Source organism: Microcaecilia unicolor, chromosome 4 (assembly GCF_901765095.1).
Source record: "Microcaecilia unicolor chromosome 4, aMicUni1.1, whole genome shotgun sequence".
NCBI classification, from domain to species: Eukaryota; Metazoa; Chordata; class Amphibia; order Gymnophiona; family Siphonopidae; genus Microcaecilia; species Microcaecilia unicolor.
The window spans coordinates 203,104,194-203,131,933 of NC_044034.1; the positions used below are offsets into that span (position 1 = coordinate 203,104,194).

The 27,740-nt window shown below is 45.7% G+C and overlaps 1 protein-coding gene across 1 annotated transcript in view; it reads left to right on the plus strand.

Annotated features, from left to right (window-relative positions):
* Nucleotides 1-27,740, plus strand: part of MRPL21 (mitochondrial ribosomal protein L21) — a 113,546-nt gene that overhangs the window by 58,977 nt on the left and 26,829 nt on the right. Inside the window, exons 4-5 of the mRNA XM_030199510.1 lie at nt 1,789-1,952; nt 3,826-3,878. Of these exons, the coding sequence (XP_030055370.1) occupies nt 1,789-1,952; nt 3,826-3,878 (217 nt within the window). The remainder of the gene's footprint in view (nt 1-1,788; nt 1,953-3,825; nt 3,879-27,740) is intronic.

Consider the following 27,740-nt stretch of genomic DNA (forward strand, 5'->3'; position numbering starts at 1 on the left):
TTTGTTGCATTTGTATCCTACATTTTCCCACCTATTTGCAGGCTCAATATTGTGACATTGTCTGCATAGATGAAAGGGTTAAGGCCTTGGTTGGATAAGGACTTGGCTAGTGGGGTCATCATTGGGTTGAGGATCGGTGATAGCGGTGATCCATGTGGTACTCCGCAGTCTGCTTTCCATGGTGATGATATGTTTGAGTTTGATTTTACTTGATATGTTCTTGTGGTTAGGAAACCCTTGATCCGGCTAAGTATGTTTCCACCAATCCCGAACTTATCTAGTAATCTTATTAATATATTATGGTTAACATGTCGAATGCACTAGACATGTCGAATTGGAGGAGGAGGCTGGTATGACATATTTACCACTTTTGGGAGGTAAATGTGGATAAATAGTTTATTTCATAAAATGGAAAAAAAATTGAAAAATTGAGATATGTTAAATTAAAAGAAGACTATCAAAATAAAGCAGAAGAAAAACAAGTTACATATTCCAGAAAGAGAGTTAAAATCACCCGGTTTCAAAAATTGCTGTGCTTCAGCCTCCCTTGATCCAGCTAAGTATGTTTGGCTGTTTATTTCAGGGGGACAGATTCCTGAATTGCCAATAAGCTGGTAGATTTTGGGATTGCTACTTCTTGGAATGTGTGACAGGGTATGGGTGTCCCTATTATGATCAATTGGGTATTTCCAAGTCACCTTAATTGACTGTTACAAATGCTGGGCTCAGTGAACTATTCATCTGAACCTGCATGGCATCACATAAGTTTTTACAGCAGTTATGTCACAGGAAACACACTACAGGGGTTTCTTAAATATATAATGTTTAATATAATTTATGTGCGCTGAAGTTTATTTTATAAGATTTTATCTGCTTTATCTACAGATCTAATGGAATTCATGTACATAAAAAATATACCTAGGTAAATAAAGCAAGAAATATAACTAGCTCATAAGCCATTCATATATACTTATAGAGAACTGAAATAAAAATAGAAAGTTCATATACATAACTCTGCCTTATAGCCCGCAAAATACCAAATGTTCACTGTGGGTAACAGACAAAAGCTGAATAATCATCAGGAATTACAATATTTTAAACTAAATTATACAATAATTTTCAAAAAATACTCCATTACCACACATAAGTAAAATTTCTTAAAAAGAAGTGTCTTAAGAGCTTTCCAAAACCAAAGATAACCACAAATTCTTAAAAGAAAAGAAGGAAGAGAATTCCAAAACTGTGCAGCCTAATAGGAAAAAGTAACCTGAAAATCTTCTTTGCCTTTAAATGGCAAAATGAGAGAAATGTTAGTAATTGATAAACAGGAGTCAGTCCATACAGTGCTTGATAGGGCAAAGCTGATTCCTTAAATTGAAATATTGCTTCTAATGGTAACCAGTGCAAATGGAGTAACAAGGAGTAATATGATCATATTTGTCTGCTGCAAAAATAACTCTTGCTGCTGCATATGTTTAAGAAATAAATACAAATAAAGAAGAAACATACTAACATACCACACACAAAAGGCATCAAAACCATTCTGAAAGCATAATAAAATGGTAGGTTAAACGCCCCCTTGGAAAAGTTTAGCTAAGGTAGTGTCTTGGCTGCCATAACTCAGGTGGGCCCTTGTACTAAGCTGAGTTACGTGCTAACATGTGCCCGATACAGCTTAAAATGGCGTACTGAGAGACATACTTGTGTGAAATTATGGTAAATGCATGGAAAGAAAATATTCCTTTCTATTTTATCGCTCATTTGCATTGATTTTCTTATTTTTAACAGAGGTTGTACAAAAGATAAACAATTTGATTGCTGCTGGACAGTATGGAAGACTTTTTGCTATTGTTCATTTTGCTAGCCGACAGTGGAAGGTAACCAGTGAGGATCTGATTCTTATTCAGAACTTTGTAGATGCTGAATGTGGAGACAGAATCCGACTGGAAAAGGTAATGTACTTTTTTTTTTTTTTAATGTAGCAATGTAGATAGATGACCATGTAATTTTAAACATTTAAATGCTAATATGTGCCCACATGAACCAGAGACCACTCAAGTCAGGTTCCTATTTCCTAATGTGCTAATACCATGTTATTAAAGACTCTGGGACAATATTGACCAGCCAGAGTGTGCTTGGATATGTCAGAGAACGGGCAGGGAGTGCACAGGTATGGTGGGGAAGGAGGGAAGCAAGCATAGCCAGTGGGCAGTTCCAAGAGATCATGTTTTAGAAAGTGGAATTCATTTGTTGACTCCGCCTCACCCCCTATCATAAAAAGATTCCAAGTGATGGAAAAATTACAAAAAGGTGAGTGTCAAAAATAGAAAATTATCTAAATGGAACGTCTTTTCCCTGAAAAAGACAATTAATGATTTAGCTATTTTGAAATGTGTCCATGAATCATGTTGGGACACTTTCATCTGTGCAACAGATGAAATGAGGGGCATCTGCTCAGCTTGTAGGCAAATTATTTTCCCTGTTTACAGGAGAAGGGAGTCTGTATCCAGAAAATGATCAATTTGCTAATGTAGACTGCCCGTGATTAGAATATAGAATAATTTCAAAACAAAACTAGCAAAAGGAAACAGTGGGCTTGATGACAGATTACATGTTTAGATTCTAGAAAATGGCTAGACATATCTTATCCTAACATAACCAACTTTGTCAACCCTGAGGCTTATTGTGTGTTGTGGCATTTATAAAAACTGTTTGCTTAGATTGTAGTATTGTCGGTACTACCCCTAGTAGACTGCTACATTATGTAATATCATAAGTATTGCCATACTGGGAAAGACCAAAGGTCCATCAAGCTCAGCATCCTGTTTCCAACAGTGGCCAGTCCAGGTCACAAATACCTGGCAAGATAGAACACCTGTGATAAATAAGTAAAACTTTAACTAAAAACAATGAAAACAAACTGCTTGAGTGGCTTGTCTGAAAATATAACAGTAGTTAGCATATCTGGGTTTAAAGGTTTGGACAAGTTCCTGGAGGAAAAGTCCATAGTCTGCTATTGAGACAGACATGGGGAATTTTGCTGCTATTTGGGTTTCTACCAGATACTTGTGTCCTGGATTGGCCACTGTTGGAAACAGGATACTGGGCTAGATGGACCATTGGTCTGACTCGGTATGACTAGTCTTATGTTCTTATAGTGATGTTTTCTGTGCATACTTTCCATAGTCTTGAGGACCATATAAAATTCAACGGCAGGCTGCATGTTGCCCACCCCTTTTATAAATCCTACTCAGTTTTTGGTCTCCCTTCAACCACTGCTATTTGTATGTGTTTTTTTTCAGAATTTTGTACCATATTTTGCATGATTTGCTATTTTCTCTATAGCTGATCCCTGTTTTACCCCCCTCCCCCCCAAAAAAATTGCCAACATGAAAACAACCTGTCTTTAATAAGTTGCAGAATTTCAGATTCACCAATGAAAAACAGCATCCTTGTAAGATAATGGTCAATATGTTGTAGATTAGAAGGGAGCCCAGCAGTTAATCAGGCCTTTTCCCTCCACATGATTTAATACTATGGGCATCATCTATTACACATGCAGAAATGTATGTGTTGGTGGGTAAGACAAACAAATTTCAAATGCTGGAACAACTGGATTATTTTCTTTCTTGTGACTTGTCTCATCTTGAGCATAAGAGATGTAATTTCCACTTGCTTTTCTTGATTGTATGAGCTACTCAGCTTCTCAAATGAAATATGAGTTCTTTAATTGGCTTCTCTTGCTGCAAATGTAACTGTTTCCACTAATATTGTGTCAGTAGATGCAGCTTAATATTAACTGAGCTGCATAACTTAATTTCCTAGGTGCTACTTGTTGGCAGTGATGACTTTACATTGATTGGAAAGCCTCTTCTGGGGTAAGTCCTGCATCATGCTTTCTGACAGTTCTTTTTTGCCTTTGCTAAACTGACCTGAAGAGTGAGAAATGTGGCAGTTCTAGTTTTTCTTTTCAGAGGGGACTGCAGTAAAATAATGGAGCAGGTGCTAATTAACATGGCTGTTTAATTCTTCTTGTATTTTTGAAATGTTATTGAAGAAACTTATCCGTTGATGGTTTTGTGCAACTATTTGGTGATCGCTGTTTTTATGTTTGGCTGAATATTAGTAAAGCCTTGTTGCAGTGGCCTTCTGACTGTTTTCAAAGTGACTTTGCCGATGTCATTTGTTACTAAATAAATTAAATGGTTATTGGCACTTTGCATGCTTCCAAGAAGTTCACACAAGTGTGCAATGGTTTGTGGAGATAAACCAAGAATGAACCCTAAACAGATGGGGAAAAATTGCTAAATGCAGCTTTATATTCAATTGAGATGGGATATCTTGACATTTTGATCTTATTGTTGTTTCATTGGCTTGTTTGAGCTTTAGCCAAGACTAATTCCACATCTGCATTTTAAGTCATGAAATTTATGTTAAGATTTTACTCTCACTCTTCATATATATTGTATTTATTTAGTAGTTCATTGTAAGCCGCTTTGGGGCTGCAAAACTGTGGCAAAAGGCGGGGTATAAATGGCCTAAAATAAATAAACAAATAAATAAATATATATCTTATCTCTTTCTCTCTCGTGCATATATATATATATATACGTAAAGTGCGAGGGTTAATCACATTGTTTACAACCTGGGACAGTGGATCATCCTTTAACAGTGCCTGTACATCTGCTGAGCATCATGAAAGCTGCTTTTTCTGCCATATTTACAATAAAGCAGCGAAAGATTTAGTTCAGCTGGGTGAGCATGACATTAAAGTAGTGGCTCTCAGCTCCATCCTCGGGACATAACTAACCAATCAGATTTTCAGGATACCACAGTAAATATGTGTGAGATAATTTTGTATGCATTACCTCGTGTATATTCATTGTGTGTATCCTGAAAACCTCACTGATTGGGTGTATCCCCTGCATTAAAGCATACACTTTGACTTATACAAACAAGGAAAATAAGTATTGGATTACCAAGAGTCGAAATACAATCTACCATCTGGCTTTATTACTGCATACTTGTCTCCCAAACCACAAAAATGTCAGACTGTTTATAAACACAAAGTTAAAGAAGGCTTTATTGTTCAATTTTCTACTGTATCAAATGATTTGACATTTTTTGTTTTCCTTTGAAAAGCATTTGTCTTTCTCTTGGGGAAATTCAGGTATTGCACCATGGTAATGCTTTTATTTGCGTTTCCTGGTTGTACTGGAGGAATATAGGGATGAGCAGGGAAACAAGACTCGTCAGAATTTTCATTTTCTTCCCCCCTTTTTTTTCCCATCACATTTTAATATGTACTACCAGTGGTGTGCTAGAGCCGGCTCGCTCCGGCTCGCAAGAGCCGCTTGTTAAATTTTGACAGATCTTGCGAGCCGGTTGTTCTTCGGGGCGAGCCGGCTCCATTACACGAGCTAAGCATGGCAGGAGGGCACCATCACAGGCCATGCTTACCTCCCCTCCCGCTCCCAAACATGTCCAGTGATTGTCCTTCGCCCCCACCCTCCCCTCCCGCTCCCATCCATCTTTTTCCATTACCTCTGTTGAAGCGCCGCGTTATTTAAAGCCCTGCTGCCCGTCTCTAGCCTTCCCTGTTTGCTTCTGATGAGTTTGTGCCCTTAGTCCCGCCTTCTGACGTCATTTTGACGTCATTTCCTTTTTCCACGAAGGCGGGACTGAGGGCACGAACTGATCAGAAGCAAACAGGGAAGGCTAGAGACGGGCAGCAGGGCTTTAATGGAGGTAATGGAAAAAGATGGATGGGAGCGGGAGGGGAGGATGGGGGCGATGGAGAATCGCTGGACATGGATGGGAGTGGGAGGGGAGGGCAGGGGAGGGAGGAGAATCGCTAGACATGGATGGGAGCGGGAGGGGAGGGAGGAGAATTGCTGGGCATGGATGGGTAGAGGGGGGCAGGGGAGATAAGACAATTGGGCATGGATGGGTAGAGGGGGGCAGGGGAGAGAAAACAATTGCTGGGCATGGATGGGTAGAGGGGGGCAGGGGCGAGAAGAGAATTGCTGGGCACGGATGGGTAGAGGGGGGCAGGGGAGAGAAGACAATTGCTGGGCATGGATGGGTACAGGGGGGCAGGGGAGAGAAGACAATTGCTGGGCATGGATGGGTACAGGGGGGGCAGGGAAGAGAAGACAATTGCTGGGCATGGATGGGTAGAGGGGGGCAGGGGAGAGAGGAGAGTTTCAGGACATGGATGGAGGGGAGGGCAAGAGAAATTCTGGACATGGATGGAGGGAAGGGAGAGAGAAGAAATGCTGGACATGGAGGGAAGATAGAGGAAGGAGATTAGATGAGGGAAAAGAAAGTGAGGAGAGAAACTGCACATGGATGGAGAAAATAGGCAGAAGCTGGATCCTCTGTACAGTCAAGTCTGTGGAGGACCAGAAATGAAGAAGAAAGGAGGAAAGAAAATAAATAAATTTTCATTATAGTGTTTGGAATATGTCCACTTTGAGAATCAGGTGCTGAACGTTAAAAGTTTATATTTATTTACTTATTTATGGCATTTTATCCCATATTAAACATGAATTAGATTGGAACCTGGGATCATTTAATTTTATTTTTCCTGGAGAGAGTAATGCATTGCCCACCCCAGCTATAGCCAGCTCTGCAATTTTGGGGGGGGCGCAGAGGTGGATGGGGGGGGGGGGTGCAGTGGTGGACAAGGGGGCGCCAAGGTGGACCAGGGAAAGAGCCTGTTGTTAAAAATTTACCAGCACACCACTGTGTACTACCATGAAAGAGTGCATGCTACTTTTTTTTAGCGTGCACTAAAAACTTTAGCAAGCAATAGTACGAAATGAACATACATATTCCTAAAGGCAGGTTTAAATTTGCCCATAAGAAGTGAAAATGGCGTTGTCTTTCTCTCTGGAAATGCATGGAGCATTAGTTTTAAGAAGTCCCACGTTACACAGTGCAGCCTATTTACTAATGGCATGCGTTATAAATAGTAGCATACAAGAAGTGGAGGTATCATGCCTGAGAGGAGTGTGAGACTTCCCAGAAGGGAGGGAAACGGCCAAAAACCAAAATAAAAAGAAACCCTCCTTGTAGTGTGCTGTCACAAATGCTGTGCCCAAAGCCTTGCCCCTTTGGAGCCCATCCCAAGCCACAACCGAGCCATGATAGATAAAGATATTGCTGAGAACTTTTTTATTTGAGGTTATATCTATGAGATTTTTATTTCTTGGTGAAGTTTAAACATAAACCTTTCAGCCACATTAGTATTTCAATGAAGGAGATGGTGCAAGGCTCTTCTTCTGGCAAGGAATTGGCTTCCAGATCAAAGGTGTTTTTAAGTTGTGGGCGCTGACCATCCCCTTCCCATTCCTACTACTACTACTACTATTTAGCATTTTTATAGAGCTACAAAGCGTACGCAGCGCTGCACAAACATAGAAGAAAGACAGTCCCTGCTCAAAGAGCTTACAATCTAATAGACAAAAAATAAAGCAAGCAAATCAATTAATGTGTAGAGGAAAGAGAAGAGGAGGGTAGGTGGAGGCGAGTGGTTACAAGTGGTTACAAGTCAAAAGCAATGTTAGAGGTGGGCTTTCAATCTAGATTTAAAGATGGTCAAGGATGGGGCAAGACGTAGGGGCTCAGGAAGTCTATTCCAGGCGTAGGGTGCAGCGAGACAGAAGGCGCGAAGTCTGGAGTTGGCAGTAGTGGAGAAGGGATCAGATAAGAAGGATTTATCCATGGAATGGCGTGCACGGGAAGGGGTGTAGGGAAGGACGAGTGTGGAGAGATACTGGGGAGCAGCAGAGTGAGTACATTTATAGGTTAGTAGAAGAAGTTTGAACAGGATGCGAAAACGGATAGGGAGCCAGTGATGTGACCTGAGGAGAAGAGGTAGTATGAGTAAAGCAACCCTGGTGTAAGACAAGACAGGCAGCAGTATGAGCCACAGTATGGGTTTCCATTGGGATTATTTAGTTCTAATATCAAGGCTGATGTAGCTCCAGTCTTTATATCTAGTCCCAGAATCCAGTTTTAAGTCCTCCTATCTTTAGATGTTGCCAACTTGACTGCTGTGATTGATCCACCATCAGCATCTTTGGTTGCCAAACAGAAGATTTCTTTTCCTTATACATGATCAGTTGTAACACAGAATCTATGCAAGACCTCCATTCTGCAGAACAGATGATTTGGATGGAACATCAAGCCTCTAATTTGGAAACATTAGTATTTCAGCAATTAAATGTGCTTTAATTGACATTGTAAGGTAATCTTAAAGATTGAGGTTTTTAAATATTCTTTTCTCTGGTTTATACTCAGCTGAGATTCAGTCCAGGAAGTATTTGAAGGGGTCTTATTAGCTAATGCAGAAACTATTGCTGTCTCCAATTGTTACCATCTTCCTGTGTTAAAGTTCATACAGAATGAACAGTATTATCTTCAGAAGTTTTTGCCAACTGGGTAACATGAAGGAGTAGCCAGGTGAGGGCTGGGGGAGTACTGCACAATATTCTAAAATTTTCTGTTAAATTAGCCAGGTGGGGTCAGTAAAATCAGCCAGGTGATGTGCCCATGCCTGGGGAGAACACTAATGAGGAGGAGAGGGGTCTAGATGTATTAGATTCTCAAGAGTTCCTTTAATCTCTCAAAATTAAAACTTTCTTAAGGCTACTCAAGATATTGTAGAAACCAGAGAGACCCTCCTAGTCTCTTTCATATCTGATCAAGATAAGCCTTTAATATTAAGGGTTAGACCCACATGTTAATAGCTATTAAATGCTACAGTTAACGTGTTATTAGTCATGATTTAAAAAAATATTTAATTGTGGTGTCTCCAGTTGAGATCTGTGGCACAGCATCAGGGAGTAAATTGGGTAGACTAAATGACTTTTATAGTCTTTTTGTGCCCTCATAGTTTCTTGTTTCTATAAAGCACCAGAAATGTGGATACGAAGTACTCTGCTAAGAATGTCTGTCCCAGTCACTGCACTGATATGTTTAATGTATATCGCGCAGCTACAGACTTTTAAACAAGCTGTGCCACTTTTTATATCCTTTTCAGCTAAGACAAATGCAATGTTGTCTCAAACAGTAAACATTTCAGTAGTAGCTTTGCCTTTTAGTTTTATGCAATGGCTGTAAATGTGCTGGTTTTAGAATTCCAATGGGATGAGTTCATTATCAGCATTTGTAGTGAATGGGCTCAGTAATGAGAAGCTTTCCATGACAAATACAGAGCTAAGAAGGTTTTCCTGGTAAGTGACACTATAGTAAGTGTTGGGTTTTGCTCATTTTATCCTTTGTACTTAGGCTTAAAACTTCTAGAATAAATTTCTGTGCCAAAGTAGCAGATACATAATAAAACTGACATTCCTATTCCTATTTGGATGCTCCCTCCAAGCCTTTTACTGCCTTTTGGTGATTGCTGTTCTGCTTGGTTAGAAATAGTTGCTCTTCCTATTTCTTTTATTTATTTATTTGTTACATTTGTATCCCACATTTCTCCAAGGACAAGCAGGCTGCTTGTTCTCACACTTGGGGGTCGACGTCCACATCAGCCCAGGATCGGAAGTTTTGCTAGCAAAATCTCAAAAGATCTTCCAGAGTCTTCTGGGGCGCAAGCGGTGCGCACTGCGCATGCGCAGACCGTTTTCCCGCCCATCGCGTAAGTCCCTCAGTGCTTTTATCTCTGCGTCTGAGGTGACAGTTTGTTTTTCACCGTGTTCCTCTCGGCCCAGGAAGAGTCTGTGCGCGCGATTGCTTCTTTTTTCTTGACTTTTCATTTGTCTTTGAACAAAATTTTAAAAAAAGTAGAATAGTTCCTTTAATTTCTTAGTTTTAGTCACTGCTTCTTAAGTTTCTTTTCTTTTCGCCATGGCTGTCTTTGTTTTTCCCTTTTTGTGCCTTTTTAATTGTCATAATCGCATCCTTTGATTTCGCAGACACCATTTTTCCGTCCATGTCATCGAGGACTCCCAGCGGCTTCAAACAATGTACTCGGTGCAACCGGACCATCTCGGATACCGATCCCCACGTGTGATGTCTCCAGTGCCTTGGGCCCGATCATCTACCAGCTGCTTGTAAGCTGTGTCCTTTGATGAAAAAACGGACCCAAGTGTCTCGGGAGGCTCAACGGGAAAAACTTTTTGCTGATTGGCCCGGTCCTTCGACGTCGAGGGAAGCATTGGCTTCAAGAGCGCAGGTAATGGCTGCTGAACGACCACATCGCGCTGGGAGCAGCAAGGCATCGAGTGGGTCTCCACTTGTCTCGAAGCCTACTACTATGCAGGCCCCGCCCCGAGGAGGCGTGAGGATTCCACGTCCTCCTCTTCGGTACCGAGAGGAGTCTCGATGACGGGTGTCGAGCAAAGGCTAAGAAGCACCGTCATCGATCTCCTTCCTTGCGCGGTACCGAGAGCTCCGGGGAGCCGAGGGATTCGGCACCCAAGAAGCATTGGCACCTGGAGGACCGCTCACCCTCTATGCAGGACGTGCCGATGCGTTGGTCTTATGGCAGCCTGCTACTGGCTCTCAAGCCACCTCAGATTCTGCCACCGGCTCCTGCAGCCTTTTCCAATGGCGGCTCTTGACGAGCTCATCAGGACCCTTCTTCCAGAGCTTACATAAGTACATAAGTAGTGCCATACTGGGAAAGACCAAAGGTCCATCTAGCCCAGCATCCTGTCACCGACAGTGGCCAATCCAGGTCAAGGGCACCTGGCACGCTCCCCAAACGTAAAAACATTCCAGACAAGTTATACCTAAAAATGCGGAATTTTTCCAAGTCCATTTAATAGCGGTCTATGGACTTGTCCTTTAGGAATCTATCTAACCCCTTTTTAAACTCCGTCAAGCTAACCGCCCGTACCACGTTCTCCGGCAACGAATTCCAGAGTCTAATTACACGTTGGGTGAAGAAAAATTTTCTCCGATTCGTTTTAAATTTACCACACTGTAGCTTCAACTCATGCCCTCTAGTCCTATTATTTTTGGATAGCGTGAACAGTCGCTTCACATCCACCCGATCCATTCCACTCATTATTTTATACACTTCTATCATATCTCCCCTCAGCCGTCTCTTCTCCAAGCTGAAAAGCCCTAGCCTTCTCAGCCTCTCTTCATAGGAAAGTCGTCCCATCCCCACTATCATTTTCGTCGCCCTTCGCTGTACCTTTTCCAATTCTACTATATCTTTTTTGAGATACGGAGACCAGTACTGAACACAATACTCCAGGTGCGGTCGCACCATGGAGCGATACAACGGCATTATAACATCCGCACACCTGGACTCCATACCCTTCCTAATAACACCCAACATTCTATTTGCTTTCCTAGCCGCAGCAGCACACTGAGCAGAAGGTTTCAGCGTATCATCGACGACGACACCCAGATCCCTTTCTTGATCCGTAACTCCTAACGCGGAACCTTGCAAGACGTAGCTATAATTCGGGTTCCTCTTACCCACATGCATCACTTTGCACTTGTCAACATTGAACTTCATCTGCCACTTGCACGCCCATTCTCCCAGTCTCGCAAGGTCCTCCTGTAATCGTTCACATTCCTCCTGCGACTTGACGACCCTGAATAATTTTGTGTCATCGGCGAATTTAATTACCTCACTAGTTATTCCCATCTCTAGGTCATTTATAAATACATTAAAAAGCAACGGACCCAGCACAGACCCCTGCGGGACCCCACTAACTACCCTCCTCCACTGAGAATACTGGCCACGCAATCCTACTCTCTGCTTCCTATCTTTCAACCAGTTCTTAATCCATAATAATACCCTACCTCCGATTCCATGACTCTGCAATTTCTTCAGGAGTCTTTCGTGCGGCACTTTGTCAAACGCCTTCTGAAAATCCAGATATACAATATCAACCGGCTCCCCATTGTCCACATGTTTGCTTACCCCCTCAAAAAAATGCATTAGATTGGTGAGGCAAGACTTCCCTTCACTAAATCCGTGCTGACTTTGTCTCATCAGTCCATGTTTTTGTATATGCTCTGCAATTTTATTCTTAATAATAGCCTCCACCATCTTGCCCGGCACCGACGTCAGACTCACCGGTCTATAATTTCCCGGATCTCCTCTGGAACCCTTCTTAAAAATTGGAGTAACATTGGCTACCCTCCAGTCTTCCGGTACTACACTCGATTTTAGGGACAGATTGCATATTTCTAACAGTAGCTCCGCAAGTTCATTTTTTAGTTCTATTAATACTCTGGGATGAATACCATCAGGTCCCGGTGATTTACTACTCTTCAGCTTGCTGAACTGACCCATTACATCCTCCAAGGTTACAGAGAATTTGTTTAGTTTCTCCGACTCCCCCGCTTCAAATATTCTTTCCGGCACCGGTGTCCCCCCCAAATCCTCCTCGGTGAAGACCGAAGCAAAGAATTCATTTAATTTCTCCGCTACGGCTTTGTCCTCCTTGATCGCCCCTTTAACACCATTTTCGTCCAGCGGCCCAACCGACTCTTTGGCCGGTTTCCTGCTTTTAATGTATCTAAAAAAATTTTTACTATGTATTTTTGCTTCCAACGCTAATTTCTTCTCAAAGTCCTTTTTTGCCCTCCTTATCTCCGCTTTGCATTTGGCTTGGCATTCCTTATGATCTATCCTGTTACTTTCAGTTGGTTCTCTTCTCCACTTTCTGAAGGATTGTTTTTTGGCTCTAATGATTTCCTTTATCTTACTGTTTAGCCACGCTGGCTGACGTTTAGTCTTTTTTCCCTTTTTTCTAATACGTGGAATATATTTGTCCTGAACCTCCAGGATGGTGTTTTTAAACAGCATCCACGCCTGATGCAAGTTTTTTACTCTGCGAGCTGCTCCTTTCAGTCTTTTTTTCACCATTTTTCTCATTTTGTCGTAATCACCTTTTCTATAGTTAAACGCTAGCGTACTTGATTTCCTAGTTTCACTTCCTTCAATGCCAATATCAAAACCGATCATATTATGATCACTGTTATCAAGCGGCCCTCGTATCGTTACCCCCTGCACTAGATCATGAGCACCACTAAGGACTAAGTCTAGTATTTTTCCTTCTCTTGTCGGCTCCTGAACTAGCTGTTCCATGAAGCTGTCCTTGATTTCATCAAGAAATCTTATGTCCCTTGCGTGTACAGATGTTACATTAACCCAGTCTATATGCGGGTAATTGAAATCCCCCATTATTATTGTGTTGCCCAGTTTGTTTGCGTCCCTGATTTCCTTTAACATTTCCGCATCCGTCTGTTCGTCCTGGCCAGGTGGACGGTAGTACACTCCTATCACTATCCTTTTCCCCTTTGCACATGGAATTTCAATCCACAGTGATTCCAAGGAGTGTTTTGTTTCCTGCAGAATTTTCAATCTATTTGATTCAAGGCTCTCGTTAATATACAATGCTACCCCTCCACCAATCCGATTCACCCTATCACTACGATATAATTTGTACCCCGGTATGACAGTGTCCCACTGGTTATCCTCCTTCCACCAGGTCTCAGAGATGCCTATTATATCTAATTTTTCATTTAGTGCAATATATTCCAACTCCCCCATCTTATTTCTTAGGCTCCTGGCATTCGCATATAGACATTTCAAACTATGTTTGTTGTTCCTAAGTACATCATGCTTAGTACTTGACAGTATTAATTGGCAATCTTTTGTCTGATTTTTATTGTTATTTAAAGATACCCGATCTACTACAATCTCTTTTGCAACCTCACTATCAGGATACTCTATCTTCCCTGTTATGGTGATATCTTTGAAAGATACCTTATCCCGAACCATGCTCTTTTGAGCGACTGTCGGCCTTCCCCCCATTTCTAGTTTAAAAGCTGCTCTATCTCCTTCTTAAACGCCGATGCCAGCAGCCTGGTCCCACTCTGGTTAAGATGGAGCCCATCCTTTCGGAATAGGCTCCCCCTTCCCCAGAATGTTGCCCAGTTCCTAACAAATCTAAAGCCCTCCTCCCTGCACCATCGTCTCATCCACGCATTGAGACTCTGGAGCTCTGCCTGTCTCTTGGGCCCTGCACGTGGCACAGGTAGCATTTCAGAAAATGCTACCCTGGAGGATCTGGATTTCAGCTTTCTACCTAAGAGCCTAAATTTTGCTTCCAGAACCTCTCTCCCACATTTTCCTATGTCATTAGTACCCACATGTACCAAGACAGCCGTCTCCTCCCCAGCACTATATAAAATCCTATCTAGGTGACGCGTGAGGTCCGCCACCTTCGCACCAGGCAGGCAAGTCACCAGGCGATCCTCACGTCCACCAGCCACCCACCTATCTATATGCCTAATGATCGAATCACCAAGTACAACAGCTGTCCTAACCTTTCCCTCCCGGGCAACATTTGGAGATATATCCTCGGTGCGAAAGGATAATACATCCCCTGGTGGGCAGGTCCTGGCTACAGGAGTACTTCCTACTTCACCAGGGTGATGCTCTCCTTCTAGGAGACCTCCCTCCTCCAAGGTAGCACAGGGGCTACCTGACCGGAGGTGGGACTTCTCTACAACATCCCTGTAGGTCTCCTCTATGTACCTCTCTGTCTCCCTCAGCTCCATCAAGTCTGCTACTCTAGCCTCAAGAGAACGGACACGTTCTCTGAGAGCTAGGAGCTCTTTGCATCGGGCACACACATATGACACCTCACCAATTGGGAGATAATCATACATGTGACACTCAATGCAAAAGACTGGATAGCACCCCTCTCGCTGCTGGACTGCTGACTCCATCTTAGTGTTTTTTGAGTTTTTTCCGTAATTTAAAACTTGCTAAAGTATTAAGGATATCAGCCTATCACTAACTTACAGTTCCTCCTTTAAACCCCAATCTTCAAGTTCCGAAAGCACAAGCAAAATTTGTTCACTTACCAGAGAAATATCCTCTTCTCACAGAACTTATTAGAAGGGAGAGCTGGGCACCTCTCAACCAAGAAAAGGCTTACCAGGGGTTAGGCCGAAGCCAGCATTCCTCCCCCTGAGGGTCACCTGATCCTGGCTAAGAAGTACCTGGTAGCTCTGGGTAGGTGGAGCGAAAGCCCTGGGTAACTGTGGCGAAGGCCCTGGGAAGGTCGGGGTGGATTTGGGAGTCACCCCGGATGCAGCTGTGAGGATATGCAGAACGCTGCAAGTCCTCCACAGCACCTGGTAGGAGCACTGTGCACCTTGAGCAGAGGCCCCGAGTGGATCGGAACGGACCTGGGAGTCACTCCGGCGAAGGCTCCGAGGATATGCAGATGAGCTGCAAGTCCTCCACGGCACCTGAGAAGGCAACCGGTGGGAGAGCTGGGCACCTCTCAACCAAGAAAAGGCTTACCAGGGGTTAGGCCGAAGCCAGCATTCCTCCCCCTGAGGGTCACCTGATCCTGGCTAAGAAGTACCTGGTAGCTTCTGGAGGGATTGATGCGCGCGCCAGTCTACTTCGGTGCCAGGGGTGCTTGCGCTTTCTGCACCGTCTGTTGAAGCGGCATCTGGTCTTTCGCCTGTGGTGAGGTCCCCGACCTCGGTGCGGCATCTGCGTCAGCTGCCACCCGGGTCGACTCTCCTTCAACATCGGCGGAGGAAGCTTTGCCGCAGTCCAGGCAGGGGTCGACTTCTCTACATACCCCTCGAGGTCGTCGTTCCTTGATGTCGAGACAGGCTCAGATTCAGGCTGCTCTTGGAGAGCTTTTATCTGATACCGAGGATGAGCATTCGTGGGAGGAAGAGGAAGATCCCAGATACTTTTCTGAAGAAGAGTCCTATGGGGTCCATCTGATCCTACTCCGCCCATTGAAAGAAGGATGTCTCAGCCTGAGAGTCTTTCTTTTTCCTCCTTTGTTCGGAAAATGTGTAAGGATATTTCCTTCCCTATGGAGGTTGTGAATGAGCCCAGGGCCGAGATGCTTGAGGTCTTTGATAATCCTTCTCCGCCTACAGAGGTTGCAACGGCTCCTTTGCATAACACACTCAGGGAAGTTCTTATGTGAAACTGGTCGTTCTCTCTCTCTAATCCAGTGGTCCCCAAAAAAGCTGTCCCAGTATAGAGCCCATGGAGAGCCGGTAATAGTGACGTCTTAACTACCTCACGATTCCATGGTGGTGGATTCTGCTCTCAAGAGAGCCAAGGGTACTAGGGACTATGCCTTGGCGCCCCCAGGCAGAGAGTCTAGGACCTTGGATTCTTTTGGGAGAAAGACATATCAGGCCGCTATGCTCGCAGCCAAGATTCAGACATACCAGCTCTACACGAGCATCCACTTGCGGAACTCGGTGAGGCAACTGTCTAGTTTGGTGGAAGCGCTTCCTCCGGAGCTCGCCAAACCTTTTCACCAGGTGGTCAGGCAGCAGAAGGCATGTTGAAAATTCCTGGCCAAGGGTACTTACGACACTTTAGATGTAACATCCAGAATAACTGCTCAAGGTATAGTGATGCGCAGACTCTCATGGCTGCGTGTCTCTGACCTGGATCATAAGATCCAGCACCGAATGGCGAATGTTCCTTCCCGGGGGGATAACCTTTTTGATGAAAAAGTAGAGGATGTGGTCGATCAGATCAAAAAGTACAATGATGCTATGGATTCTGGAAACTACAGGCCGGTAAGCCTCACTTCGGTTATTGGAAAAATAATGGAAGCGATGCTGAAGGAAAGGATAGTGAATTTCCTGGAAGCCAATAAGTTGCTAGATCCGAGACAACATGGTTTTACCAGAGGGAAATCGTGCCAAACAAATCTCATTGAGTTCTTTGGTTGGGTGACAGGAGAATTGAATCAGGGACAAGCTATGGACGTAATCTACTTAGATTTCAGCAAATATTTGACACGGTTCCCCACAGAAGGCTTTTAAATAAACTGGATGGGCTGCAGATAGGACCCGAAGTGGTGAACTGTATTAGGAACTGGTTGACGGACAGACGCCAGAGGGTGGTGGTGAATGGAGTTCGCTCAGAGGAGGGAAAGGTGAGTAGTGGAGTGCCTCAAGGATCGGTGCTGGGGCCGATTCTGTTCAATATATTTGTGAGTGACCTTGCCGAAGGGTTAGAAGGTAAAGTTTGCCTATTTGCGGATGATACTAAGATCTGTAACAGAGTGGACACCCCGGAGGGAGTGGAAAACATGAAAAAGGATCTGAAGAAGCTAGAAGAATGGTCTAAGGTTTGGCAATTAAAATTCAATGCGAAGAAATGCAAAGTGATGCACTTAGGGAATAGAAATCCACGGGAGACGTATGTGTTAGGCGGCGACAGTCTGATAGGTACGGACGGGGAGAGAGATCTTGGGGTGATAGTATCTGAGGATTTGAAGGTGACGAAACAGTGTGACAAGGCGGTGGCTGTATCTAGAAGGTTGTTGGGCTGTATAGAGAGAGGTGTGACCAGCAGAAGAAAGGGAGTGTTGATGCCCCTGTATAAGTCGTTGGTGAGGCCCCATCTGGAGTATTGTGTTCAGGTTTGGAGGCCGTATCTTGCTAAGGATGTAAAAAGAATCAAAGCGGTGCAAAGAAAAGCCATGAGAATGGTATGGTATTTACGTTACAAGACGTATGAGGAGAGACTTGCTGACCTGAACATGTATACCCTGGAGGAATGGAGAAACAGGGGTGATATGATACAGACGTTCAAATATTTGAAAAGTATTAATCCGCAAACGTACCTTTTCCGGAGATACGAAGGCGGTAGAACGAGAGGACATGAAATGAGATTGAAGGGGGGCAGACTCAAGAAAAATGTCAGGAAGTATTTTTTTCACGGAGAGAGTGGTGGATGCTTGGAATGCCCTCCCGTGGGAGGTGGTGGAGGTGAAAACGGTAACGGAATTCAAACATGTGTGGGATAAACATAAAGGAATCCTGTTCAGAAGAAATGGATCCTCAAGAGCTTAGCCGAGATTGGATAACAGAGCCGGTAGTGGGAGGCGGGGCTGGTGGTTGGTAGGCGGGGATAGTGCTGGGCAGACTTATACGGTCTGTGCCAGAGCCGATGGTGGTAGGCGGGGATAGTGCTGGGCAGACTTGTACGGTCTGTGCCCTGAAAGGGACGGGTACAAATCAAGGTAAGGTATACCCAAAAAAGTGGCACATTTCTTGGGCAGACTGGATGGACCGTGCAGGTCTTTTTCTGCCGTCATCTACTGTGATTCTCTTTCCCACGGGCGTCTTCTGCTACCACCCCCTCATCTAGGAGGTTTTTTGGAGGGAAGAGGAGTGCTCCCTATTCCTATAGTAGGCGTAGGTACACTCCTGCTTCTCGGCAGCCTACCCAGGCTCAGTCCCAGCGCGCTCGTTCTCATCAACAGCGTGCGCCTAAAGCCTCTGCTGCTCCCCAGCAAAAGCAAGGGACGGGCTTTTGACTGGCTCCAATGCAGCATAGCCACAGTGCAAGTGTCCATTCCGGACGACTTACCAGTTTTGGGGGAGGTTAATATTTTTTCACCAAAGGTGGCCTCTCTTAACCTCTGACCGGTGAGTTCTTCAAATAGTCCGGTTAGAATACACTCTCAATCTAGAATCGAAGCCTCCAAATTGTCCACCGGGAGTTCATTCTTACAGCTCCCAGCACAAGCAGATACTTGCAGAGGAACTCTCCGCCCTTCTAAAGGCCAGTGCAGTCGAACCCATTCCTCCAGGGGAAGAAGGGCTGGGATTCTATTCCAGGTACTTCCTTGTGCAAAAGAAAACAGGGGAGATGTGTCCCATCCTAGACCTAAGGGCCCTGGACAAATTTCTAGTCCGAGAAAAGTTCAGGATGGTTTCCCTGGGCACCCTTCTTCCCATGATTCAGGAAAACGATTGGCTATGCTCTCTGGACTTAAAGGATGCCTATACCCACATCTCGATACTCCCAGCTCACAGGAAGTATCTTCGATTTCGGTTGGGAACTCGGCACTTTCAGTACTGTGTGCTGCCCTTTGGCCCCGCGTCTGTGCCAAGGGTTTTCACAAAGTGCCTGGCTGTTGTCGCAGCATCGCTACGCAGACTTGGAGTACATGTGTTCCCTTATCTCGATGATTGGCTGGTGAAGGGCACCTCGGAGGCTGCCGCTCTACAGTCCATGCGGATGACTATTCTAGTGCTAGAGCTACTGGGGTTTGTGATCAATTATCTGAAGTCCCATCTTGTTCCAGTTCAAAAATTGGAGTTCATTGGAGCTCTGTTGGACATACGGACGTCTCGAGCTTATCTTCCCAGACAAGGGCAGACAATCTTCTGGCCCTCGTGTCCATGGCTCAAGCGTCTCAACAGATTACAGCTCGGCAGATGTTGAGACTCCTATGGCACGCCTACATATGAGATCAGCTCAATGGACCTTAGCTTCCCAGTGGTGCCAGGCCACAGGGAATCTAGAGGATGTGATCCATCTCTCCACCGACCTTTGTAGTTCCCTTCAGTGGTGGACCATTCGATTCATTTTGACCTTGGGGCGTCCATTCCAATTTCCTCAGCCATAAAAAGTGCTGACGACAGATGCATCCCTCCTGGGGTGGGGAGCTTATGTAGATGGACTTTCACACTCAAGGAGCTTGGTTCTTTCAGGAAAAGGGTCTTCAGATCAACCTCCTGGAATTACGAGCGATCTGGAACGCTCTCAAGGCTTTCAGAGGTCGGCTGTCCAACCAAATCATTCTGATTCAGACAATCCAAAGGAGATCCGGGAAATTATAGACCGGTGAGTCTGACGTCGGTGCCAGGCAAAATGGTAGAGACTATTATTAAGAACAAAATTATAGAGCATATTCAAAAGCATGGATTAATGAGACAAAGTCAACATGGATTTAGTGAAGGGAAATCTTGCCTCAGCAATCTACTACATTTCTTTGAAGGGGTAAACAAACATGTGGATAAAGGGGAGCTGGTTGATATTGTGTATCTGGATTTTCAGAAGGTGTTTGACAAAGTACCTCATGAAAGACTCCAGAGGAAATTGGAGAGTCATGGGATAGGAGGTAGTGTTCTATTGTGGATTAAAAACTGGTTAAAAGATAGAAAACAGAGAGTAGGGTTAAATGGTCAGTATTCTCAATGGAGAAGGGTAGTTAGTGGGGTTCCCCAGGGCTCTGTGCTGGGACTGCTGCTTTTTTAACATATTTATAAATGACCTAGAGATGGGAGTAACTAGCGAGGTAATTAAATTTGCTGATGACACAAAGTTATTCAGAGTGGGAAAGCGCGGGTACAAATAAAAAAAAATTGCGGGAGGATTGTGAAAAATTACAAGAGGAACTTAAGAGACTGGGAGACTGGGCATCTAAATGGCAGATGACGTTTAATGTGAGCAAGTGCAAAGTGATGCATGTAGGAAAGAGGAACCCGAATTATAGTTATGTCATACAAGGTTCCACGTTAGGAGTCACGGACCAAGAAAGGGATCTAGGTGTCGTCGTTGATGATAAGTTGAAACCTTCTGGTCAGTGTGCTGCTGCAGCAAAGAAAGCAAATAGAATGTTAGGTATTATTAGGAAAGGAATGGAAAACAAAAATGAGGATGTTATAATGCCTTTCTCCGAGGACAAGCAGGCTGATTGTTCTCACTGATGGGTGACGTCCAGCGGCAGCCCAGGATCGGAAAATCTTCCCTAGCAACAAAGGTTTGCTAGTCTCGCGCTCCCGAGCGCACCGCACATGAGCGGCCATCTTCCCGCCCGATCGCACGCGTGCTCGTCAGTCTTCTTTTTTCCGCAGTTCGGGAGCGCTGCTTTGCCGCTTCTCTGCCCAGGATCGACCTCTCGTGCTTTTTTTCTTCTTTTTTTGCCCATTTTCGGCGAATTTTTTCCTTTGAGTCTTTGACTCCTGTTTTCTTTTTCTCTGTTAAAAAAAAAACCAAAGAAAATCCTTTACTTTTCTTAGTTTTCTCCTTAAGTTTCCTTTTGGGTTTTTTTCGTGCGGCCATTTTGGCTGCCCGGGTGGTCCCTTTTTTCTTTTGGTGTCTTTCTTTCAGGCACCATCGTGTTCGTCCTCGCTGGCGCAATTTTTCCGCCCATGTCCTCGAAGCCTACCAGCGGCTTCAAAAGGTGCACGCGGTGCCGCCAGACCATCTCCCTTACTGACAGGCACACATCGTGTCTTCGGTGCTTAGGTGAGAGTCATCGACCTGACGCCTGTCTTCAGTGTCTCCAATTGAAGAAGCGGACTCGGGCGGTGCGCTTGGCTCAGTGGAACGTCTTGTTCGGACCCCAGTCCGGTTCTTCGATGTCGACGGAGCCAGCGGTACCGAGGTCATCGCAGGTATCGATGTCTGCATCGGAGGGTGCATCGTTCTCCGGAGCGCAAGTAATGGCTGTCCAGAGACCCCATGCTGGTAGCAATGAGCCATCGAGTGGGTCTCCGCCTGCCTCGAGGACTCCTGCTGTGCAGGCCCACCGGGACCGACCTTCTTCGGACCCGGCCCCAAGGAGTCGTTTGGATTCGACGTCCTCCTCTTCGGCACTGGGCGGTACCGAACTTCGAGAGAAGGCTAAGAAGCATCGGCATCAGTCACCGTCCTGACACAGTGCCGAGAGCTCTGGGGCGCCGAAAGATTTGGCACCCGAGAAGCACCGATGCCGGAGGAACCGCTCACCCTCTATTCAGGAGGTGTCGGTGCGCTCACCTCCAGACAGCCCGGTACTGCCTCTGCGCTCCAGGCAGGTTCGTACATCTCCTCCTGTACCGACACCTTTGCCTTTCTCTACAGCCACTCTTAATGAGAGCCTCCAAGCCATTCTCCCAGAGATTCTGGGAGACCTGTTACGCTCATCTCCGGTACCGTCGGTGCTTGCGCTACCAGTGCCGTTGAGGGAAGCGGCGGTTGGCTCATCGCCCGTGGTGCGGTCTCCGACTCCAGTACCGCTTGCGGTGCCGGGGACGAGTGCCACCCAGGCTGATTCCCCGCCGTCATCGATGGAGGGAGCTTCATCGCCTCCGGCGCAGGAGTCTTCCTCTCGACGACACCGCGATGGACATCGATCCTCGGAGTCGAGACGGGCGAAGCTTCGGACGGAAGTTCATGAACTTATGTACGATTCCGCAGAGGAGGACTCGTGGGAAGCAAAGGCTGATGACAGGTACTTCTCAGAGGAGGAGTCTTGTGGTTTGCCCTCTGATCCTACTCCCTCGCCTCAGAGGAAACTTTCTCCCCCGGAGAGTCTTTCCTTTTCATCTTTTGTCCGGAAAATGTCTACGGCCATTCCCTTCCCGGTGGAGACTGTGGATGAGCCCGGGGCTGAGATGTTCGAGGTCTTGGACTATCCATCCCCTCCTAAGGAATCGTCCACTGTTCCTCTGCATAACATCCTCAAACAGATGTTGTTAGAGAACTGGACGCATTCACTAACTAATCCCCACATTCCCAAGAAGATTGAGTCCCAGTACCGAATCCACGGGGATCCGGAGTTGATGAAGACTCAGTTGCCTCATGACTCTGGAGTGGTGGATTTGGCCCTTAAGAAGGCCAAGAGTTCTAGGGATTACGCTTCGGCGCCCCCGGGGCGTGAATCTAGAACTATGGATTCTTTTGGGAGGAAGGCCTACCATTCTGCTATGCTCGTGTCCAAAATTCAGTCTTACCAGCTCTACACGAGCATCCACTTGCGGAATAATGTGAGGCAGTTGGCGGACTTGGTTGTCAAGCTCCCATCGGAGCAGGCCAAGCCGTTTCAGGAGGTGGTCAGGCAGCTGAAGGTGTGTCGTAAATTCCTGTCCAGGGGTGCTTACGATACTTTTGATGTTGCATCCAGGGCTGCCGCTCATGGCTGCGTGCCACTGATTTAGACGGTAGAGTCCAAAAACGTGTTACGGATGCTCCTTGCCGGGGGGATAACATTTTTGGCGAGAAAGTCGAAAAGGTGGTATATCAGCTCCACCAGCGGGATACCGCTTACGACAAACTCTCCCATCGGGCGCCTTCAGCATCTACCTCAACTGGTAGACGTTTTTTGGGGGGTAGGAGGACTGCTCCCTACACTTATAATAAGCACAGGTACAATCCACCTTCCCGACAGCCTGCCCAGGCTAAGTCCCAGCGCGCTCGTTCACGTCAACAGCGTGCGCCTCCTCAGGCCCCTGCGGTTTCCCAGCAAAAGCAAGGGACGGGCTTTTGACTGGCTCCAGCAGTGCATAGCCGAGATAAAAGTATCTGTGCCGGACGATCTGCCGGTCGGAGGGAGGTTAAAGTTTTTTCACCGAAGGTGGCCTCTTGTAACCTCCGATCGGTGGGTTCTTCAAATACTCCTGCAAGAGTACTCCCTCAATTTTAAATCAAAACCTCCAAATTGCCCACCGGGAGCTCAATCTTTCAGCTTCCAGGACAAGCAGGTACTTGCAGATGAACTCTCCGCCCTTCTCAGCGCCAATGCGGTCGAGCCCGTGCCACCCGGGCAAGAAGGGCTGGGATTCTATTCCAGGTACTTCCTTGTGGAAAAGAAAACAGGGGGGATGCGTCCCATCCTAGACCTAAGGGCCCTGAACAAATATCTGCTCCGAGAAAAGTTCAGGATGCTTTCCCTGGGCACCCTTCTTCCCATGATTCAGGAAAACGATTGGCTATGCTCTCTGGACTTAAAGGACGCCTACACTCGCATCCCGATATTGCCAGCTCACAGGCAGTATCTACGATTCCGTCTGGGAACACGGCACTTTCAGTATTGTGTGCTACCCTTTGGTCTCGCCTCTGCGCCCAGAGTGTTCACGAAATGCCTGGCTGTAGTAGCGGCGTCTCTTTGCAGACTGGGAGTGCATGTGTTCCCTTATCTCAACGATTGGTTGGTGAAGAACACCTGCGAGGCAGGAGCTCTACAGTCAATGCAGATGACTATTCGACTCCTGGAGCTACTAGGGCTTGTGATAAATTATCCAAAATCCCACCTTCTTCCAGTTCAAAGAATTCATAGGAGCTCTGCTGGACTCTCAGATGGCTCGTGCCTACCTTCCCGAGCCGAGAGCCAGCAATCTTTTGGCTCTTGGCTCTTGTCTCTTGGGTGCAGGCATCTCAGCAGATCACAGCTCGGCAGATGCTGAGATTGCTCGGCCACATGGCCTCCACAGTTCATGTGACTCCCATGGCCGGTCTTCACATGAGATCAGCTCAATGGACCCTAGCTTCCCAGTGGTTTCAGGCCATAGGGGATCTAGAAGATGTTATCCTACTGTCCACAGATTTTCTCAAATCCCTGCATTGGTGGACAGTTCGATCCAATTTGACCCTGGGACGTCCATTCCAAATTTCTCAGCCACAAAAAGTGCTGACGACGGATGCATCTCTCCTGGGTTGGGGAGCTCATGTCGATGGGCTTCACACTCAAGGGAGTTGGTCCCCCTAGGAAACTGGTTTGCAGATCAACCTCCTGGAGTTACGAGCGGTCTGGAACGCTCTAAAGGCTTTCAGGAATCGATTGTCCAATCAAATTATTCAAATTCAGACAGACAATCAGGTTGCCATGTATTATATCAACAAGCAGGGGGGCACCGGATCTCGCCCCCTGTGTCAGGAGGCCGTCAAAATGTGGCTTTGGGCTCGCCGGAACGGCATGTTTCTTCAAGCCACCTATCTGGCAGGCGTAAACAACAGTCTGGCCGACAGATTGAGCAGGATAATGCAACCTCACGAGTGGTCTCTCAACTCGAGAGTCGTACGCAAGATCTTTCAAGCGTGGGACACCCCCTTGATAGATCTTTTTGCCACTCAGATCAATCACAAGGTCCCTTAGTTCTGTTCCAGACTTCAGGCCCACGGCAGACTTGCGTCGGATGCCTTTCTTCTACATTGGGAGGAGAGCCTCCTGTACGCGTATCCTCCCATACCTTTGGTGGGGAAGACTTTGCTGAAACTCAAGCAAGACCGTGGCACCATGATTCTGATTGCTCCTTTCTGGCCCCATCAGATCTGGTTCCCTTCTTCTTCTGGAGTTGTCCTCCGCAGAACCGTGGAGATTGGAGTGTTTTCCAACCCTCTTCACTCAGAACGAGGGGGCGCTTCTGCATCCCAACCTCCAGTCCCTGGCTCTCACGGCTTGGATGTTGAGAGCGTAAATTTTGCCTGCTTGGGTCTGTCGGAGGGTGTTTCCAGAGTCTTGCTTGCTTCCAGGAAAGATTCCACTAAGAAGAGTTACTTCTTTCTATGGAGGAGGTTTACCGTCTGGTGTGACAGCCAGGCCCTAGATCCTCGCTCTTGTCCTGCACAGACCCTGCTTGAATACCTTCTACACTTGTCCAAGTCTGGTCTTAAGACCAACTCCGTAAGGGTTCATCTTAGTGCTTTCATTACCGTGTAGAAGGTAAGCCAATTTCTGGACAGCCTTTAGTTGTTCGCTTTATGAGAGGTTTGCTTTTGTCAAAGCCCCCTATCAAACCTCCTACTGTGTCATGGGATCTCAATGTCGTTCTCACCCAGCTGATGAAACCTCCTTTTGAGCCACTAGATTCCTGCCATCTGAAGTACTTGACCTGGAAGGTCATTTTCTTGGTGGCAGTAACTTCAGCACGCAGAGTCAGTGAGCTTCAAGCCCTAGTAGCTCATGCTCCTTATACCAAATTTCATCATAATCGAGTAGTCCTCTGCACTCACCCTAAGTTTTTTCCAAAGGTGGTGTCGGAGTTCCATCTGAACCAGTCAATTGTCTTGCCAACATTCTTTCCCAAGCCTCACACCCGCCCTGCTGAGCGTCAACTGCACACATTGGACTGCAAAAGAGCATTGGCCTTATATTTGGAGCGGACAAGCCCCCACAGACAGTCCGCCCAATTGTTTGTTTCTTTTGATCCCAACAAGAGGGGTGTGGCTTTAGGGAAACGCACCATATCTGACGTCGGTGCTGGGGAAAATGGTAGAGGCTATTATTAAAAACAAAATTACAGAGCACATCCGAGGACATGGATTACTGAGACCGAGTCAGCACGGCTTTTGTGTGGGGAAATCTTGCCTGACCAATTTACTTCAATTCTTTGAAGGAGTAAACAAACATGTGGACAAAGGGGAGCCGGTTGATATTGTGTATCTGGATTTTCAAAAGGCGTTTGACAAGGTACCTCATGAAAGGCTACAGAGGAAATTGGAGGGTCATGGGATAGGAGGAAATGTCCTATTGTGGATTAAAAACTGGTTGAAGGATAGGAAACAGAGAGTGGGGTTAAATGGGCAGTATTCACAATGGAGAAGGGTAGTTAGTGGGGTTCCTCAGGGGTCTGTGCTAGGACCGCTGCTTTTTAATATATTTATAAATGATTTAGAGATGGGAGTAACTAGCGAGGTAATTAAATTTGCTGATGACACAAAGTTATTCAAAGTCGTTAACTCGCGACAGGATTGTGAAAAATTATAGAAGGACCTTACGAGACTGGGAGACTGGGCGGCTAAATGGCAGATGACGTTTAATGTGAGCAAGTGCAAGGTGATGCATGTGGGAAAAAAGAACCCGAATTATAGCTATGTCATGCAAGGTTCCACGTTAGGAGTTACGGACCAAGAAAGGGATCTGGGTGTCGTCGTCGTCGATAACACACTGAAACCTTCTGCTCAGTGTGCTGCTGCAGCTAGGAAAGCGAATAGAATGTTGGGTATTATTAGGAAAGGTATGGAAAACAGGTGTGAGGATGTTATAATGCCGTTGTATCGCTCCATGGTGCGACCGCACCTTGAGTATTGTGTTCAATTCTGGTCGCCGCATCTCAAGAAAGATATAGTAGAATTGGAAAAGGTGCAGCGAAGGGCGACTAAAATGATAGCGGGGATGGGACGACTTCCCTATGAAGAAAGACTAAGGAGGCTAGGGTTATTCAGCTTGGAGAAGAGACGGCTGAGGGGAGGCATGATAGAGGTATATAAAATAATGAGTGGAGTGGAACAGGTGGATGTGAAGCGTCTGTTCACGCTTTCCAAAAATACTAGGACTAGGGGGCATGCGATTAAACTACAGTGTAGTAAATTTAAAACAAATCGGAGAAAATGTTTCTTCACCCAACGTGTAATTAAACTCTGGAATTCATTGCCGGAAAATGTGGTGAAGGCGGTTAGCTTAGCAGAGTTTAAAAAGGGGTTGGACGTTTTCCTAAAGGACAAGTCCATAAACCGCTACTAAACGGACATGGAAAAATCCAAAATCCCAGGAATAACATGTATAGAATGTTTGTACGTTTGGGAAGCTTGCCAGGTGCCCTTGGCCTGGATTGGCCGCTGTCGTGGACAAGATGCTGGGCTCGATGGACCCTTGGTCTTTTCCCAGTATGGCATTACTTATGTACTTATGCCCATGAGTCCATGATGTTCAAGCTGATCTTGATTTTGTTAGTGATTTCTGTCAGTTTAGTTTTGTAAGGAATGTATATTGTGACATTGTCTGCATCGATGAAAGGGTTAAGGCCTTGGTTGGATAAGGGCTTGGCTAGTGGGGTCATCATTAGGTTGAAGAGGATCGGTGATAGCGGTGATCCTTGTGGTACGCCACATTCTGCTTTCTACTGTGATGATATGTTTGATTTTGATTACTTGATATGTTCTTGTGGTTAGGAAACCCTTGATCCAGCTAAGTATATTTCCACCAATCCCGAAGTTGTCTAGTAATCTTACTAGTATATTGTGGTTTACCATGTGGTTAGGAAACCCTTGATCCAGCTAAGTATATTTCCACCAATCCCGAAGTTGCCTAGTAATCTTATTAGTATATTGTGGTTTACCATGTCAAATGCACTAGACATGTGGAATTGGAGGAGAAGGATGTTATTGCCTATTGCTATTTCCTGCTTGGATTTGGCTAGGAGAGTTACTGTTTCTGTGCTGTGGTGTGGGCGAAATCCTGACCATGATT